Source organism: Pituophis catenifer, unplaced genomic scaffold (genome assembly GCF_029215685.1).
Source record: "Pituophis catenifer annectens isolate HBS135680 unplaced genomic scaffold, rPitCat1.0.hap2 SCAF_1, whole genome shotgun sequence".
NCBI classification, from domain to species: domain Eukaryota; kingdom Metazoa; phylum Chordata; class Lepidosauria; order Squamata; family Colubridae; genus Pituophis; species Pituophis catenifer.
In genome coordinates this window covers 259,684,810-259,705,726 of record NW_027256881.1, presented here as the reverse complement: position 1 = coordinate 259,705,726, position 20,917 = coordinate 259,684,810, and the positions used below count along the sequence as shown (strand labels likewise).

Here is a 20,917-nt window from a genome sequence, read left to right as displayed (position 1 = left end):
ATTGACCATGAAGCTCAAATGTATTTGTTGTAAGCCCAGAAAAAGTGCCAGTTGAGACCACAATGTACAAGTCAATAATCCAAGCAGTGCCATTACCGAAGGTAGACCAATTTGGTTGATGAATATATAGCAAATTTTAAAAAAATTATAGATGAATATATTTCTTTGATATATATGTGTGTCTATAATAATTAGTTCCAAAACCTCTGGAATTTTAATTTACAAGCATAAAATAATCCCAAAATAAATCCCATCATCAATGAACATGACATAGCACTGTGTAGCAACAGAGGAACGACATGGTGTCCTGATTTACAAACATCATTGGTTACAATGTAAGACAGAAACAACAAACAAGCCCTACATAATAGCAAAAAAAAAAAAAAAGAAAAAAAGAAAAGCATTGCAAAGAAATAAAAAAACCCAGTCCAAATCAAATCATCATCCAAAGTATTAGTCAAATGGTATCATCTTAAAACCATTTCAAAAAGCCAATAAGGAAAGAGTCAGGTGAACTTCTGGGAGCAAGGTCATTCACAGTCTTTAGGCCATCACACATAGAAAGATTCCTGTTCTTAGTCCATTTCTCTTGAAGACCAACACTAGATGCAAACATTGAACAGCAGAGCTGATGGTTCCTAAGGGGGACTGAGGGAAAGCCATACAAGGCTTTACAAACTAGTCCTTTCAAATGGATTCAGAAATTAATGCTGCAGCCCCTCCCCCAATCATACGCCATGCCACATGCAAGCTTCTGTTGCAAGACTTCAGGTTGAACCAATCCCATATAACTCCTACTGCATAATATTGTCTAAGCACAGATCTAACACTAATCTCCCCTTCTCTCATTTGGGTCCATGAGAGTTAAATAAACTGTTTGGCCAATGTAAGCCACATCTGACTTCTTGCTTCTTTGGAACTGTCAAAGCCACTGCTATCCAATAACTTCTGTCCAACTTCTCCAGCTTTTCCATATTATCAAATATAATTTCTGCCTTCGGTTTTCGACATTTTCACTTTTCTCCTCCAACGTACAATAACATCCATTTCTGGATTGGTCTTCCACAATTCTGGTGAAAACATCTACTGTGTTTCCCTGAAAATAAGAACCTGTCTTTTTTTTCTTTTTTTTTGAATCCTGAAATAAGCACTTGGCCTTATTGCCATGCGCTTATTTATTTATTTATTTATTTATTTATTTATTTATTTATCATATTTGTATACCATATCATATTTGTATGCTTAAAGGCCTGATTGGGCTTATTATCAGGGGATGTCTTATTTTGGGGGAAACAGGGTATCATGTCCTTCCATCACAACAAACCATGTCAATACAATTCTCTCTGCTACCAAAACTCCCAAAATATAATAATGCCATGAAATAACAGTGAACATAACATTATTATATATTGTTATAATAATGTATTATATATATATATTATTATATAGTATTATTATATTGTATCACATATTATTATATTATATTTTATATTTTTAATTTATATGTTGTCCATCTCCTCAATAAGGTGACTCTGGGCAGCCTACAAAGAATAAAAAGATAAATATAAAAGCAATTATATACAGTGGTTGGATTCAAGTAATTTAATAACTGGTTCTCTGCCCTAATTATTTCTTCCAACAACCAGTTTGCCAAACTGCTTAGAAAGTTAACAACCGGTTCTCCCGAAGTGGTGCGAACTGACTGAATCCCACCACTGATTATATATAAAAACTAGAACCAAGGAAATTTGCCTAAAAAGCACTATCTTTTGCACAGCAACTGTTCTATATGATGGAAATGCACTACTTGCAGATGACAATTGATATACTGTATTGCAATGTTACCCTGGTGGTATTGGTATTATAAGTATTGTTAGTAGTACTGGTGTCTGAAATTAAAAGTCTTATTAAATATGCTACAATTTGCGTCAATGGAAAAGTTTTGTCATCTTCTGTTGAAATAGCTACTTTGGAGAAATGATTCTTCTCAAAGTAGGAATACATCAGCAATAAACTATTCTTCCCACTAATTGAAACCAGGGGAGATGTGGGAGAGGAGATACTGCACGTCCCAAATCTTCCTTGTTCACAAATGTTTTCTGTTTATTTCATAAGGGGAAGCACATACATGTGCCAAATTGTCTTCCACAGAAGAGTGAATATCACAGCACATAAATAGAGGAGGACCAGGATGTAAACTTTCATTTTTTTAGACAGCACATTAGGTGCTGTCCTTTTTTAAAAAAAACAATAAAGTCTAAAAATATGAAACTAACTAAAGTTAATTGGCTACCGGTTGCCCTCTGGGTGAGATTCAAGGTGCTGGTAATTACCTATAAAGCCCTACATGGCTTAGGGCCGGGGTATTTGGCGGACCATCTGCGGCCAGCGACAGCTCCCCATTGCCCGGTGCGTTCCCACAGGGAGGGCCTCCTTGGGGTGCCGTCGGCCAGACAATGTCAGCTGACGAACGCTAGGGAGCGGGCCTTCTCTGTGGGCGCACCTAACCTGTGGAATCAGCTCCCCCTGGAGCTATGGGTAGCTCCTAACCTTCGCTCTTTCCGCTGTGACCTTAAAACATGGTTATTTCGCCTGGCTGGTTTGGACCGAAGGGGTTTTAAAGGGGATTTTAATGGTCTTTTTATAATCTTATTGGGTATTTTTAACATTGATTTTGCTTGTTTTTATTGTTGTGAGCCGCCCTGAGTCCTTTCAGAGATAAGGCGGCATACAAGTTCAAATAATAAATAATAAAGAAAGAAAGAAAAAATAAAAATAAAAAATAAAAACAAATGACCTCCCCCTTCATTAAAACAATTTCAGTAACTTATCTTTTCTAACATTTCAACCAAGTCTCCTTTTCTGATAATTTCTCTTATCTTCAAGTAAATTATAAAGCCTCGCATTATAAAGCTTTGTCATTCAGTCCTAATCAACGAGTCCATTAAGAGCTACAAATAACAACTAAGCAGTTCTATACTCCTCTTTTACTTTTAACACAGTAACTTAACACAACAACAACAAAAAATCTCTTCTTCCCATATTTTACCTCTTATCTATAACCAAATCTTTAAAGCTTCATCATTAGAACCAATCAAGAAAAATCCATTCAATGCTGCCAGAAACAACCTATTAAGAATACTGATCTTTATTCACTTCAAATAGTGTCTTACAAATTAATTTACCATTTTCTCTTTGTCTTCTCTTAGAAACACCTTCATAAGTTTAACGCTCACCAGAAATAACATCTATTTTAACCTGAATCAAATAAGCCAATTTGGTTATTCTTTAACATCATAGCTTACTGAGTTCTCTGAAAATGCAAGATAAAATTTCTTCTTCCCATATCTATAAACAAATCTTTAAAGCCTCATCATTTCAGTGCCAGTCAAGAAAAAGTCAATAAGAGCTACTAGAAAGAACATCATATGTATATTTTAAATTTGATCAAATAACCTGACATTAAAAGCACGCTAGGTGCTTTTAAAAATCTTAATGCTTATTTCCTTTAAATAGTGCAGTGTCTCAGAAGCTGATTTCATTTCATCTTTGTCTTTTCTCAGGAACTCCTTCATGAGACTAAAACATGTCCAAGTCACTCTTCTGATTTATTACTTGTGTATCCATTTTGGTTATTAAGAATTCAGCCAGTTTCACTTGCAAATCCAATGTAACATCTTTTTCTATATCACTTGGGAACTTCAAACCTCCACATCCAAAACAGCCTGGTTTTCAGTTGTATCCTCTTTTATCTCCTCTTTTAAATCCACATTTATGGTAGCAGAGACTTAAAAGAAATTTCTGACTGTATTGTCCCCACATTTTTTTGAATTCTTCCGAAGTTAAAATACTCTTCTCCATTCTGTATTAGTGAGTTTCTTCTCCTTTAATTATAATTTTTAATTCTGTTTGATTGTCTCTAATGTCTGGCCTTCAAAATCTTTTCTTTTTCTTTAATGTACAACATTTTCCCATAAAAAGATTTCTTACATTTATATTCAAAATATTGATATATTTTAAATGGGAATTTAAACATGACATAGATAGATAGATAGATAGATAGATAGATAGATAGATAGATAAGAGCATATAAGTGCATACTATTGCACATTTATTTTATTTATTTTTATTTATTTATTTGCCAAGCGTGTATAAGATAACAGATGTATAAACATGATTATGGATACAGGAAATGGATATGAATAAAAGGGGACAATAGAACAGGGATGGTAGGCATGTTGGTGTGCTTATGTACGCCCCTTACAGACCTCTTAGGAATGGGGTGAGGTCAACAGTAGACAGTCTAAGGCAGTGATTCTCAACCTTCCTAATGCCGCGACCCTTTAATACAGTTCCTCATGTTGTGGTGACCCCCCAACCATAAAATTATTCCTAAAACCATTGAAAATATGTGCTTTGCAATGGTCTTAGGCGACCCCTGTGAAAGGGTCGTTCGACCCCCAGAGGGGTCGCGACCCACAGGTTGAGGACCACTGGTCTAAGGTTAAAGTTATGGGGGTTTGGGGATAAAACCATAGAGTCAGGTAGTGTCACATGCCACACTATTTTAAAGTGGATCTGCTCTGGAAGTCTAATATGTGTAACTTGAAATACATCAATATTTTCTCGTTCTGGTTAATGAATCATACTGTGAATAGAATATATGAATAGAACAGGTATCCCCGTGCACATTCAAAATTCTTATGAATGGATGAGGATTCTACAAAGGAGGTTTTTGGCTGTGCAGAGATAGAACATTGAGAATTTCACCTAATATGGACGTGGGAATTAATGAAATTAATATGAAATATTTGATAAAACAATTTTAAGGAGAGCTTTACAATACCTAATATTTGCACTGCATTTTTTTTTCTTTAATTTATATGTTGCCCTTCTCCGGAGACTCAGGGCGGCTTACAATGCGTTAAGCAATAGCCTTCATACTTTTGTATATTTATACAAAGTCAGCTTATTGCCCCCACAAACTGGGTCCTCATTTAACCTACCTTAGAAAGGATGGAAGGCTGAGCCAACCTTGAGCCTGGTGAAATTCGAACTTGCAGTAATTGCAAACAGCAGATGTTAATAACAGTGTTTTAGTCCACTGTACTACAGGCTCTTATGTAAGTGAGAGAACGACCACATTACTTCATGTGAACTTAGTGAATTTATATTCTTCCTGCCGTTATTCAAACCAATACACCATACAACATATAGTTAACTTCTGCTTCTCAAGAAGTGACAATAGCCTCAAATTCAGAGACTTTAAAAAGGGGATCAGACAAATTAATTTAAGATGGTTATGGACGACTGGACTAGTAGTCTCAATGGCTATATAATTCATCATGGTATCAGCTCTTCAGTCTAGCGAATGTGCAACATGCAAATCCCCACATTCACAGAGTAAGGTTAGGAAAACCAAGGGATTCTGGGAGAAGAGACCTCCATCCTTCCATCCGATGGACCATAACACTTTAGTAGGAAAACAAGAGGAGCAAAGATTTTGGGGCCATATAGTGTTTGTAGTCTTCCCAGTGACATCTCCTGTGCTACTGCATGACACAAGATAGAGAGGAAATAGGGCCGTGATGGTGAACCTACGGCACACGTGCCACAGGCGGCATGCATAGCCGTATCAGTGGGCACACGAACTCAACTCCGGTGCATGCCAGCCAGCTGATTTTTGGGCCTTCTGGGCCCACCAGAAGTAGGGAAACAGCCTGTCTCCTGCCTTCGGAAGGCCTCGGGGGGGGCGTTTTTGCTGTCCCCAGCCTCCAGAGTGTCTCTAGGAGTCTGGGGAGGGCAAAAATGGCCTCCCCCCCAGAAGCCCTCCAGAGGCCAGAAATGGCCCGTTTGAGTTGAGTTATATGCTCTTTTTGAAAGAAAGTGAATCTATATAGCATGCCATTAATTTGTACATCCTTGTACATAATTTGTCAAGGTCCAGGATCCAGCTCAGTCCAGAAATAAAAATGAAAAATAACCAAAAATTGGCTTGTTAGTTAGCTTCTTAGCTGTTTTGCAGAGAACACAAACAATACTAATCTTTATTTTAAAAAACATTTGATCAGCATGTATGTGCTCAGATGTTTAGATAGACAAAATGATGTGAATCCATATTCTAATGCTGACTTCCACAACATATTTTTCCTATGTAAATATTTTGGTACAAACTACTTTTGTTATAAAAGAAATGAAATCTATGTTCAAATATACTTTTAATTGGATTTGTTCCTATGATATTAAATAGGCTGACATAAAGAGAAAGTCATTTAAACTTTTTACAGTATTTATTTCCATGACTAGGTCTGATAACTTTTTGCATATTTAACTGCTTTTAAACTATTTACAATGCATTATTTTGCACATCGCAAGTTATTAAGAATGAATATCCAAGCAATATGGTCAATGTATTTTTGAAATTAAAATCGTGAATAAGCAGTCTTACCAATAAACAATCAACTGTATAACTCCTGATTGAAACCTCAGGTTCCAGTGTTTCATTAAAATAACAAATCATAAAGATGTATTTGCAAATCTCAAGTACCATAAGAACTGAAATTTAATTGTGAAAGTTAATATAATTCTGACTTCAGTCATTGAAAACGTTCTATCTATTTGTATCTTATTTACATTCTCCACCAGGAAAATTTGTCATGTTCACGCCAAGGGCTGTCATTACTGTTTTAACAGCTGGTTGTACGGAAACACGTATTTATTAATAGCTCTATAGAACACCAATATCTTCTCTAGTCACTCAGACAAGTTCTGAAAATTGTTGAAGCACACCTAGATACAATGACTATTTATTTCTCTTTCTAACTTGCATTCCTGTTACTAGACATTCTTTAATGTACCGCTATTTTCCTTCCAAAGAAAGCTAGAAAAGGAAGGAAAGAGTATTTTATGTCAAACGTATTATCTTACCAAAAGTACATATTGAGAATTATTTAGAACGTAATTTATAGATGAGGTAAAATCTTATTTTCATTGCAGTAGAATCAGACAGTCCAGTGGGAAAGTCTAAAAGAAGAATAATATTTAGCATGATTCCCAAGAGAAAGAATAGATTTTTCATATACAGTACTTGTCGGGTTAAAATTTGATTATTATTTTTTTTGAAACAGCATTAACTATACACTAACTTCAAGGTTTCTTTGGTTTAATGTTGGATCCTTGAATCTTGATTTAGGATTAATGTGCCTTTGCGTGCACATTTTATACTAGTACTTTTTGTGCTAAATTAAGTTTTTTCCACCCATTTCTTATAATAAAAATTTTAACCTGCTATACTATACTCCAAGACTGGGTTATATATACATTTTATTTTATTTTTTTTAAAGGCAGCATCATGTGCTAACATTTTTATATGAGATAGTCTTCTTCAGCATATATAACCTATTTGTGTATCTATATATGATTTTTAGTACAAACTTGATTTAGGATTAATGTGGCCTTGGTATAAATTTAGCACTCTCTGTACATTAACCTCCCTATTCTTCATGCCGTACCATTCCAGAGTTCAAGATTTGGAATTATTAAGTTACAGACAAACAAACCTGCCAACAAGAAAAAGGAGTTCAACAATGAAACCGGAAAGGAGGTGGGCTACCCTTTATACTCCATGTTCAAGGGGAAATAGATAGCTATCTGATGGAAATAATTTATACCTCTGCACTGAGCAAGGTGCAGCACATCTTCTTCCAACTTCTATGCATGCCCCTAGAGAAGGAAGCACAGATACATACTGGACTTGCTGGACTCCCTCTGCACTTTCCATTGGCAGAACAGAACTGGAAATATTGGGGAAATCATTCGGTTGCAGAATTGTAGATGTGTATTACTTACTAAATATATTGTGTGTGTATGCATATGTGCGTGTATATTATTTAATAAATCTCTTAATATGCAATATAATGGGGTAGTAAAGTGCCTCAGATTGGTTGTTGTTTTTTTCTTCCTTCTTTCTCATCACATAACATAGTTTTGGGTGGTGGCTATTGCAATTTCTGTTATTTCCTTTTTTTTCCCCTATGATGGGATAAACAAGATTTTTGTTTCTTTTAACACTTGAGGGACAGTGAATATTGTCTTCTGTTTTCTTTCACTGGTCAGATGGAATGGGTACTCTTTGGCTCACTGACTGGTAATCTCAAACTATTTATTGTACTTCATGGTTGGCAACACTGAAGACAAGAACAAGTCATTTTCAAACTGCGTTGGGAATTATGGGATGAAAATAACTTGGCTCTAGAGCCTGATCTTCAGCTTTACATCTCCATCCCAGGCCACCTCAATGATATGTGAAAGATCCTAGTATCTGGAAGCTGTGGAACAAGCTTCAGTTCAACCTAAGCAAGACAAACTGGATCTTCTACTTTGGGGGACCTTCAATTTTTAGTTTTGTTTCGTTCTGTTTTTTTTTTTTTTTTACAATTTTTTGAAAGTTATAATAAGCATAATAAAAACCAATGAGAGGCTGTAAATGTGTGACGCCTACAGGCTGTATATTCTTTGGGTTTGCATATTTTAATATTCCTTACGGAAGGCAACATTTTTCCACGCAATATCACTTTGTCCTACTATGCAAATACTTTTATTTCCCATTATTCATTATAATATAACACTAAACGTATGTGCTGAAATGAAAAGGGAACATTTTTGTAAGTTTCCCACAGAACTCACCACTGTGCAGCGCTGGTTTTTAAGATGTGCTCAAAATAAATTATTTCCACAAATTATAATGATTTTCAAGAAATGCAGTAGAAAACAAAAGATATATTGGTATCACTTTCCTTTCCCTGACCCTAAGGGAAAAGTCAGCCATATTCAGCATTAAAAGCAAAAGAATCTCAGAACTTTAAAGCTGGCTGCCAGCCCAACAGCACCAAAGGATTAATTAGCAAGTCAAACAAGATGCTAATCATCCGTAGGAAGTACGGCTTTAGAAAGCTGCTCATTTTTCTTGCAATAAGGAAAATAAAGAAGTAATTCTAGGAACCTTTATTAACCCATCTAGTCTGGATAATTACATTATGGTGAAGGTCTGCCACCTTTGCATTAATATAAGTTGCGGCATGTTGGTTTTTGGTGACACTGTATTTTGCCTGGTTCTGTGAATAAATGATAACATGAGAGTTTTGAAGCTCAAGCCGTATTTGCAGCAAATGGTTTCAACCAGACCTTTGCTGTGATTGTTTGATTATAAAAAGTTCATTTTCCAGCACACAAGACCAGCCCAAGAAAAAACTGAATAATTTCTGAGAAGACATAGTTATCTTTGCTTTTTTCCCATAACTATTCACACAATAAGCCTATTTAGAATTGTCTTTTTAAAGTCATGATACTGTGGTTGGCAACACAGCACTCCCAAATACCTATGACTCACATTGCAACCAATTCACTCAAAAGGTTCTCTCTTCCATCCTCAATTTTCTACTCAGTTTATTTATTTTTCACTATAAATCAAGAAGCACGAAGACAGCTACATCACTGGAGAAAGGTTGGAAAAAAAAGGAAGAACATCTTTATAATTCAACCCTTCTGCCTGCTAGATGAGTCTGGGAAGGGGGAACAACTAAAGGCAGAGATTTCCAAATCTGCAGGTTTATTGTTCTAACTGATGGGACTTCTTGTGGATGAAAATAGTTAAGATGCTATTAGAAAGTTATTGATTCCAAGTTACAGCACTGCATTTACAGCTTTGAATGAGCATTTATAGTCAACAAATATTACCAAAATTGAACATATACAAATGTTTGAATGTGCAGAATTACGTACATGCAGTCTCTTAATGGAATTTAAAATTTAAACTTAATGAAGTTTAAATTTGGGAGAAATTTCCTGAGCAGAACGACAAATATAGATTCTTCAAGAGTTATGAAATAATAAAATTGATCTTTTTTTTTGTTTTTATTTCATTCTTACTGTTGTGAAAGTCTACTAAATATTTTAATTTTGACAGCAAGGTCTTCAAAGCCTCCATCTAGTCCAGGGGTGAAAAACTCGATTTCATTGAGGGCCTCATCAGGGTTGTGTTTGACCACAAGGGGCTGGGGTGGGCGTGGCCAACTCAATGTCACTTGTGTCGGGTTTGCCTGTGGCAGCCCGAGCACTTTGCCAGCAAAAACAGGCTCCTGAGCTCCGTTTTCGGCTGCAACAGCCTCCTGAATCCCTCTGCCAGCAAAAACGGAACTCGGGAGGACCAAACACAGCCTCCTGAACTCCGTTTTCACTGGCAGAGGTACTGCGGTTCACTGTTTCAAAGGCAGCCCCACGGGCCAGATCTAAGCACTCCGTGGGCCGGATCCAGCCCCAGGCCTTGAGTTTGACACCCCGATCTAGTCCTAAAGCTAAGACCACCTAATGATGCTGCCAGACCAATGAAGGCCTTTAAACCTAATCAGCATTTTTGTTCAATCACAGCTTTTGAAAACATGTAAAATGTGTAACAAGTAGTAGAAAATGAATCTTTATAATAAATCTTTATTCCAGAAATAATAAATGAAACAATATGATGCAAAATTAAGTGCCAGATGGTAAACTCCAAAATGGAAAAATAAATCAAACTATTTCTGTTTTTAAAAGGGGCTTTTATTTCATTGTAAGATATTTTCTTTAATTCAACCAAAAATAGTGTAACAATACTTTTTTTTTCTTTTTTGTGAATAGGGACTTTTTTAAAAAAAATCCAGCACAAAGTAGGTAGGTATGCTATTATGAAGTGTAGTTTCTTTTTTAACATTCTCTTAATTCATTTCTGGGCAACCCCACACAACTTCAGACAACTGATTTTTCATCATTTTCCATAAATGAACTATGTGGTTCTACAATGCTCTCCATATTTGTTATGTATGGTTAGACCTCTGATCCTAAAGAAAGTGTACATGCCTCTATTAGAACAAATTACTGCATTTCATATATAAAAAAAAAAATGCAACTCAAAATATTAAAATAAATAAAACAAACTTAATTATGTATTAAAGACAACAGTACTAATTTATAATATATATACTAGTTTTTGTTTTAATATGAAATCTGTATACATGTCATTTCCTTCCTTTAGTCAAGTAATAAATCCCATTAAGTATACTGTAGTTATAGAATCTAATTTTCAAATCCAAATAAACATGCTATCTTGAAGAGGGAAAAACAGACTTTAGATTAGTAAAAAGATTCAACCAAGCCTGATTTTTTGGGTGCCCAATTAAAATATATTTTGACAGTCAGTTTGTCCTTTGTTTACATCAACACATTTCTCCTAAAACAAACATGGAAGGTGAACAGTTTAGTCAAAAGGGTAGTAATAGTTAATTTAATAAATAAATAAAATCTGTCATACACAGACACCCAAAAAGCTCAACAGCATTATACTTAATTTACTCAAGTTTTACAAGTCTTTATAAAAGGTTTACACATATCTACTAGAATTCATATAAATCTTTATAATACAATTACAATATGCCCGGATTATGGCAAAGATAATAAAAGATAATTCTTAATATAGCTAAATCAACCAACTTGATTCTTGCCCCAATTGAAAATGTAACTGCATAAACTTCCTGTTATTTGAGCAATTCTAAGTAGGCATGTAGAACTTACTTCTGTATTGCTGAGAAAACTACAGGGGCGTTTTTATGCCAACATCTGTAATCACGTTTGGCTTGAGGAAGTGTTTACCTCTACTGCACTACCCTAAGAGGAACACATGTACGGTACTTTCATTTTTATATATTCATTCTCTTTGTTAGGTTACACAAAATAGTTGTTCTGCAAAAGTACTTGGGTTTGAATCTAAATGACTTCAAGTAATACCCTATGCAGTGAAAGTAATAATCTAAAAAATTCAGGACTAGCTCAAGCAACGGCAATATTTATTTTCAACAGGAGTATTTGTGAAAAATCAACCGAATTGGATACAATCTAAGAGAGGAGCTGTGAGGTTTTAGAAGATATTACTTGTAGATTAAGTACTTCTTTGGCCAGTCCTCAAATAATGTGGTAGCAAAGAAAAAGTGAACAGGGTAGCTTCGGATAGTGAGATGGGCATACTGTAAATTTAATAAATAAGTAAGCAAATATGCAATTCAGGGGGGAAAAAACTGAATCAAGTTGTGATATAAACATTTGTTGCAGAAATGATCCATTTTACACTGAGACATCTGCCCAATAACAATGATTTTATTTTATTATTTGATTACATGTTAATTATAGGTAACTACAGGTTAGAGATAACCCTGGTACAGATAACTATGGGAAGCTAATTGTACAAAAAATACTTTTATGGTATTTGGGAGTTAATAAAGGACCTCAGCATCTGGTCTTTGAAATTAAATAACATTTTAACCTTTCAAAGTCTCTTGTAATTTATGTTAACAATCTTTACATTTCAGATTATTTCAAACTGCAAGTAGTATCAGCCAGTTCCAAATAGCTAATATCTGCAATAATTATACCCAAATGCAATACTGCAGTTAAGAGTCTTGCTGCTTCTATACACAACTGAGTGCAATGAGGATACATGTGCATTGTACACTAGCCATCGCAAAATTTTTGTTCTTGACTCAGTCTATAGTGGTGGGTTTATTGCAAGGTCGGTTAAGTTACTATAAGGGATTTTTAATGAAAACAATTATAAATTTAAAATAACTGTGTTTAAAGCATTTAACAGTCACTGGGGTCAAGTGATTACAGCAGTTACAAGACCCCTGGGATATGTTCACACCAAAACAAAGTGAATAAATTACCCCAGCAGGCGTGTGTAATCACTAAGTGACCACAAAGGTCAGGCAGTGTACAAGCCCAGATGACTTTCATGAAAAACCAATAATAAAAATTTATCAGTCAAGGAGCAAATGCACACGCGCACGCGCGTACACACACACACACACACACACACGTTAGCTGATAGTTACTGCACAAAAGAAAATGCACAAGGCAAAATGCAGAAAAATAAGGTTAGATAAAGAAGTGGGAAAAATAAAAGTTGACCAGGATGTGCTACGGTGAAGATGAAGTCTTAAACAATTCAATCAACTCAGTCCTCTTAAACAGGCATTTCAGATGCACACCTATTAATTCAAAATTCTACCTCTTGCTGTCAGAACATAAGACTATGGAGAAAAGAGAAAATAAAGGAGAAAATGTCAGAAGTCTTAAAACAATGGGGGGGGGACCTATCATGAAAACTACCGATTAAATTTCTATGGAGATTCTCAGTCATCCAGGTCATGGTTGTCCCAAAGGTGCTTTTTCAAGATGGTGATGGTGATGATGATTCTTCAAGATGACTGGATGGTGGGGAAGGGTGATTAGTCAGAGCTGAAGAAGCTTCTTGGATGAGAAGTGAAACGTCTTCAAAGAAAAACCAGAAAATCCAATTGCCTCTTGAAAAAGCACCTTTGGGACTGCTGAGTAAATTGGTTTCGGCTTGTTCCAGAGGACAAAATTAGAATCAATATTGAAAATTGCAGCAAAAGCAGCAAAAGCAAATTTCAGCTAAAAATGTAGAACAACTTCAAATGGGATGAACTACCTTGAATGGATTTGATTGCCTTGGAAGGTGAGTAACAATTCTTTATCAACAAGGATAGCTAGCTATAAATTGCATCTTTCATTGCAGGTCTTATCTTAAGAAGCAGCCCTGCCAACCAACTTTGTAAAGATGAGCTCATCTGCAAAAGAAAACTATAAGAATTGGAGTTCAATTCACCCAGATAGTACCAGGCTGGAAAAGATGGGTTGGAGAGCTGGATTAGATTACTAAAGCAGAATCCAAAGGTCAAAATTCTGACCATAGTAACTAGCAGGGTGGATAAAAATCAATGATTTTTTTAAAAAAATCAAAAAAATCAGATTTTTTTTATTTAAATCAGATTTTTTTTATTTAAATTGGATTTTTTTGATTTTTATCGAATTTATTTTAATAAAAAACTTTTGGGGTAAAAATCTATCGTAAGATAGTTTTCTATTTAAGATATATAAATAATTTAGTTTATTCAGCATGAAATGGAGCTTAGTTATGTAGCATGAGGCTGTATATTCTGCAACACTGGGACTATCGATGAGTCAACAGTGGGTCAAAGGAGTAGCAGAGATGACAGTTGCTCTTTAAAAATTATGATTTAAATTGAGTTGATTTAAATCAAGCCTTTTTGCTAGTGATTTAAATCATGATTTAAATTGTGATTTAAATCAACTCGATTTAAATCAAATCCACCCTGGTAACTAGAGATTCTATGATGTCAACCTAGGACAAACTGGCTTCCAGTTAGTTTCCAAAATTCATATGAAAGCTGACTCTAATCTTCAAACTTCAGCTTTGTTGGATTTCAGTGATTTGGGAAGAGATTTGCCTTTCCTGCTGTTTTTAGGCATGAACTAAAATAATTCTTGTTCAGACGGATTGTTGGGACCTCCAAATACGCATATTGTTTGAAGGAACCAACTTCTTGAAGCTGTCCTTGCTCAATCTTCTACAGTTCATTCATCAGCTGTAGTTAACAGAATAAGAGTTGGAAGGACCTTGGAGGTCTTTTAATCCAGACCCCTGCTCAGACATGAGACCCTGTATCATTTCAGAAAAAGGGTTGTCCAATCTCTTCTTTAAAACCTCCAGTGATGGAGTACCCACAACTGCTGAAGGCAAGCCATTCCACTGATTAATTCTTCTAATTGTGAGGAAATTCCTCCTTAGTTCAAGGATGGTTTTCTCCTTGATTAGTTTCCATGAATTACTTCTCGTTTTGCCTTCAGGTGCTTCAGAGAATAGCTTTACCCCCTCTTCTTTGTGACAGTTCCTTAGATATTGGAACACTACTATTGTGTTACCCCTAGTCCTTCTTTTCATTAATAGTTCTATTCATTCATAATTCTGCTTGTTTTGTTTGATGCTTTTTGAAAAATGGACCCTTTCTCTGCTAACTTCTTGCAGGCTACTATTTACCTAATTTATTTTGTGGTAGATTTTAAATGATTTACAAAGCCACACTGTAAACTTTTTAGATCAAAACGTGAGTTATAAATACTTTAGTAAACATGGTTATTTGCCAGAGATATGGTTTGATATGAATCAGACTAAATATAGCCCATGAATCTGAGAAGCAGCAGCACAGAAGCTTACTCCTGCTTTGAAGAGTCTTGGAGATGATGGGAAGATTAATTACTTTTTTCAGTCTGCAGCTGTGAACAGTAACAATGTCTTATTGCAATGAACCGCAGAGACAATTCAGGATCAAATTGCTTTAAACACATAAATTGGAATGGATTCTGAAAAGTTCAAACCATTCATCCAAATAGATTTCTTTTTTCTGTACAAAAAAGCTGTAACAATTCTTTGATGAATAATAATTTATTTCACTAAGGGCTTTCCAAGATAATCTGAAAAATGTCATTACAGATCTTTAGAAGCATGGTCCCTATACAAAATTGTACAGGAGCATTGACACCTCTCAGGGAGGATGAGTGATGAAATGTGCATTGTGACATCATGACCACAAATCTCACATCTGAATCCTTTCAACTGATGTTGGGGTACAAAAAGGCAGGACTGCATTGTAACAACACAACATACATTTATTTTTGTTTTTATCATCACATATCATAGGTACAGGAGGTCTATTTTAAAAATGTCAGATATGCTCTAAAAGAAGTTTTATATAATTATACAATTTTATTTACACAAGAAGACCATTTAGAAGACCAATTATTTTTCCTAGAGCCATATTTCCATTTTAATCTTTGTGCTATTCAGTTCTTCCCTTTCTAGATAACTTCCCCAAGTTTTCTAACTCTATACCACAGCCTTCAAATTTTAGGCAGGCCAGTGATACATATGCCTGTTTTTCTGTCTCTTCTGTTACTTGTTGAACCCTTATATGAATTTATTAATGGCCCACTAACTAATAGGCTATTAGGAAATGCTTAATAAAATTCAGCCCTGGAACATATACCTTGCTCTTTTAAGACTATATAAAGAAGAGCCTTCGGTTATTAAGATATTATTATGCCTGTATCCCTTTATCTAAAACATATATCCCTCTCCTAGTGTTATTCTGATGTTCAGTCCTTTTCAAAACATATTTAGTACTGAGTACAGTAGAAAAAGCTGTTATATTTTTTATTATTCCTTCTTTGCAAAGGTCTAAAACTCAGGTATGCTTTAGGTCAGGTAATTATTCAGCCTTTGTCATCATGGGATGCCAAAAGGCAAAGGTTATGTTGGTGAAAATACAAGATCAGGCATATAAATCCACGTTAATTAACAGAATCATATTTTGGTTGCACCGGGTATATAACAAGATGACAAGGTTGTAAGGTGAATGCTTTTCAAAGCTCTAACACAATTAGGAGGTTGTAAGTGACACTTGGAAAGCAAAGGTTAATTTGGGTCATCAAAATGCAGTGATTTCTTACCTAACCAATCATTAAACTTCTTGACCTCAGAGGGTAGTCCCAACTCGGTAAAATCGCCTGTATGAAGCAAGATGTCCCCATAAGGCATCTGGACTCCATCTGTTCTGGAGTGTGTATCTGAGATGCAGACAAACCGTGTGTGGCCTGCTGGTTTCGGGGTGTCGTATGGAATAGGGTCGACCCTAAAACAAACATAACAGATCCCATTAAAATTACACTAGCTATAGACATTAAACAAATTAGGTATATTCACTATCTAGATACTTCCTGCATGATGGGAATTTTTCAGTCTTAAAGAGATCCTTGTAGTACACAAATTGATATTTTTGTTTTGTTTTTATACTGAATATTAGAAAAATAAAGATCTGAAAATACCACATATGCTTTTAAACAATTATTTTGGCAAATAGAAGTCACTAAGCTTCTTAATTATACATATGATAACAGCAGCACGAATACTATACGCGCAACACTGGAAGAGTAGTGATATACTAACACCAGATAAAGTAATCAATAAAATTATGGAATGTGCGGAATTAGATAGACTCACAAAGGAATTAAAAAAATAGGGAAGAACATAACTTTTACTTAGTATGGGAAAAGTGGTATAGTTGGTTGAAAGATAGGAAAGAGATGAAGCAATAGGAAGTAAATAAAATGACCAAAAATAATATGATGGAAACAAAGAACAGACATAGGTTAACAAAGATCAATATTAGATAGATAAAAAGGAATGACCAAATAAGGAAGAGTCAAAATACAAAGAGAAATGTATATTATAGTTGCGACAAACTGGATATGTATTGAAATGGATGTTTATATGTTTTTATGTTTTATACGTTTCATTGTTCTATTTAGTTTATACTTATAAATAATATATATATATTTAAAAAAAGAAGTTACTAAGCTTCTATCACAAGATAAATTTGAATCAAAGTATGAGGAATTACAGATGGCAATAAAGGAAGAGTTGTTTGAAGTCAGGCAGCACCAAAATCACATAAATAAAATAAACATGTATGTTCTTTTCATTCCTATATGGTGCATCACGCTGGCTATGTACCTGACATGTGACATACCTTCACAGCTGAGCAAGGAAAAAACTCCTGTTGGATGGAATCATCAATTTGTGTGTATTATTCTAATGGTATTCATATTCATTCATTCTCTCTCTCTCTCTCTCTCTCTCTCTCTGACACACACACACACACACACACACACACACACACACACACACACACCATGCAGTGCTTTGGCTTTGAACAGTTTTAAAGCGCAGAGGACATAAATGTAGCATCTGTCACTTAATTATTAATGTCTTTCCTGAGATAGGGCAGGGCAGCTGCACAATCTGAGCAAAAGAACAGTAACTTAAAGAAGTTGCCAACTGGTGTTAGGTAAGCATCCTGAACACTAAAAAAAAAAAAAAAAAAATTCTCCTTTGAATCTAAACAGCTGCACAATTTAGGTGCATTTATGTGTACATGTCAATGTTTATATGTGTACATTAGGATGATCAACATATTTGGCTCTTTCTCAAACACACCCAGACTGAAAATTTGAGAATCTTTGTAAGTTCTGATTATTAAATACATTATCAATCACTTTGCAAAATTTACCTCATAGTGAATTTAATGTTTATAAAGAACCTTTAAAGTAAAAAAAAAAAAAAAAAAAAGGTCAACTAGGTATGAAGGTATTTGAAGCGTTACATTCATATTCCAAATATAATTGGCAATATCAATTTTGGAAATGCCATTTCTAGGTCTTAGAGACATAAATTATTAAAATAATAATTCATCCATGTGGATAACAAGAGCACAAACATATTCACACAACTTCTCCATCCAGGAAGACCATCATTTTTAAAGAAAAAGAAATAAATAATTTCCCTATTTTCAGTATGTGGACCAATTATTGCAAATTGGTTTAAAAAGAAATTAAGAAATTCAATTTTTTACTTTTCTACTTTGTTTTTTAGCTTTTTCCATTCAGATACCAGCTTATTATGTTTATTACAAACATTGTTTATTCTTGCAAAGAACCCCACAAAATAACGAATATGCAGAATAATATAACTTCTATCAACATTTAGAAAATCTTAGTGAGAATATGCAATTAATAGGCTTCTTTTCCCTCTTACTATGTTCTTAAATTAGTAACAGTGTCAGAGGCTAAATTGGCAACTTAGATATAATTGTATCTAAGTACAACTGTACATGTATAAGTGACATATATAGATTTAATAAGTTTATCTAGTGACTTTCTTTCTTACAATGTAGTTTCCAGAATAATGGAAACTTCCAGAATAATGCTTTGTTTGATTTTATAAAACAATATCAGTATCAGTGTGTTAGCCTATGGTCAAAATCTTAGTATCATTTCACTTTGCTCCAAGGAGTGCTTTGTTCTAAGAATGAGCTTCTGTGTTTGTCTGAAAGAATATTATTAAAGCCTATTTGCATTAAGCATGAATATTCATTGACTTATACTTTATCATATACCCAGTACTTCCTCCAACTTATTCACAACATATTTGCTATTTTTAATTTTCAAAGGGAGATATTAAAACCGGTAGATATCCAAAGTCAATTTTCTATTATGGGTCATAGATAAACCAAACAAAATCAGAATTCCATTTTTTTTCTGCTGAAAATGTAAAGTGCTTGTTTGAAATTATATATCTGTTTATACTTCACAAAAGGTTGAACTGTCATTTGCAACTGGAAGGCATCAACAATTATTTAAATGAGACAGGGCTGCCAAAATGCAGTATTTCTCAAATATTTATGAAGAAGCAAAATGTGTGTCTGTGTACATGCAGTCACACACACACCCAAACATGCATGTACACATAAACTCTTCAGATACTTGCCCGCAGATATACAATTTACAGGATGTGATTAACAACTCAAGAACCTTGCAATTAATTTCTATTGTGGCAAGGCAAATACACATGAGGAAAGTGTATTATCTACTACTTTTTTGTCATGTCTCGTGATATTAGCTCATTAACTGCATCCCTTCTCCACAGCTGTATTTTTATCTTCAAAGCATGAAAGTTGGTGGTTTTGTTTCTTGAGCCCTGGGAACAGTAACAAACATATTCTTCAAGATTGTGTTCAAGTTTACTGTAGATTTATTTGTTAATTTGAAAGAAAAATGGAAAATATACTGTTGAAGGGGCCATGGAATTGTAACTCCAGTATGGCAGAGATTTTTTTTCCTCTGCAACACAAATGGGACTGAAAGCTGTGGTTGGTAGGAGACACAAACATGAAAACAAAAATGAATATTGTATTGGCAGATAAGATTATTTTTAAATTTTTGTTGTAACTATAAATATTTATATAAAATATAAGTTATACACACACACACACACACACACACATTTTTATATCTTATAAATGCTATTTATAAACATTATCTACCACAAAAAGAAAACTCTTATAGGCAAGTTTCCTATTTTCAGAAATAGCCCATATGTTTTCTTGGTGATTCAGTTTAAGTATGTCAGAACTTTTTACCTTCAAAAGAAAAGTAACAATCATCCCAAGATTATTTTTTACAATGAAAGATAATAAATATATCTTTATGGAAAGTTCTTCATGAAATTTTCTTAATAAAATGCTTATGTTAAAATTTTACACATCAACAGATTCACCCAATTATACTAATCATGCTGATATTCATTAAATATTAAAATATTTAATATAGTTAAATTATCACATATGCCAGCAGTACAACCAAATAGGGGATCTTAATTACTCTAACACCTGTTGGAAAACTAGCAGATGCCAGGCCCCTTTCCAGATGATTCCTGAAATGTCTTACTGACAACTTTCTCTTCCAGAAAAAGGACTGAGAAGGATCATCTGTCCCTGACTTGATACTAATCAAGGCTTACTGAAAATCATACTAAAATTGGTGAAAAATGATGGTATAATTCAACATTTTTAACAATGGCTAAGTGCAACTGAATTTTTAAACTGTAAGATGTGTATTCAATAAACTCAGAAAATAATGAGTAGTGTTCTTGATCATAAATGCTAAAGAGAAAGAGTGCTCAAAATGGGACTGTGTGTAGGGACTCTGCACATGGAGATGCATGCACACACACAGAGGCACACATCAAGTGGCAAGCAGTTCCTATGCAAAAATAAATAAATAAATAAATGGAAAAAACAGATATCAACTTCATTGCATCAATGGTTTATCAAGATGGATTCTTGTCCTTATTTGGGTAGCCCAAATGGTCCCCTTTATGATTTTATGAAACTAAAACACATACATGTGATCCTTACTTTTACAATAATTCATAAATTTAATGAACCCATTAAATATAATTAACTGCCTGTACAGGAATACATATTAAAGCATCCCAAACCTACAATTGTTCAGTCTCCATTTCTAATGAAGGAGAGCTCACCATTTCCTTGAGAAATTGATTCCTCTCTCCAACTGCCATTCCCATTCGATGTGTGCTACTACTAAAGTTAATTAT

The 20,917-nt window shown here is 34.4% G+C and overlaps 1 protein-coding gene across 3 annotated transcripts in view; it reads right to left on the bottom strand.

The window, feature by feature from the left end:
- The window catches only part of MPPED2 (metallophosphoesterase domain containing 2), a 148,297-nt gene that overhangs the window by 80,315 nt on the left and 47,065 nt on the right, over window positions 1-20,917 (bottom strand). For all 3 annotated transcript variants that reach the window (XM_070957523.1, XM_070957524.1, XM_070957525.1), the window contains exon 3: window positions 16,414-16,595. In XM_070957523.1, coding sequence (XP_070813624.1) covers window positions 16,414-16,595 — 182 coding nt within the window. The remainder of the gene's footprint in view (window positions 1-16,413; window positions 16,596-20,917) is intronic.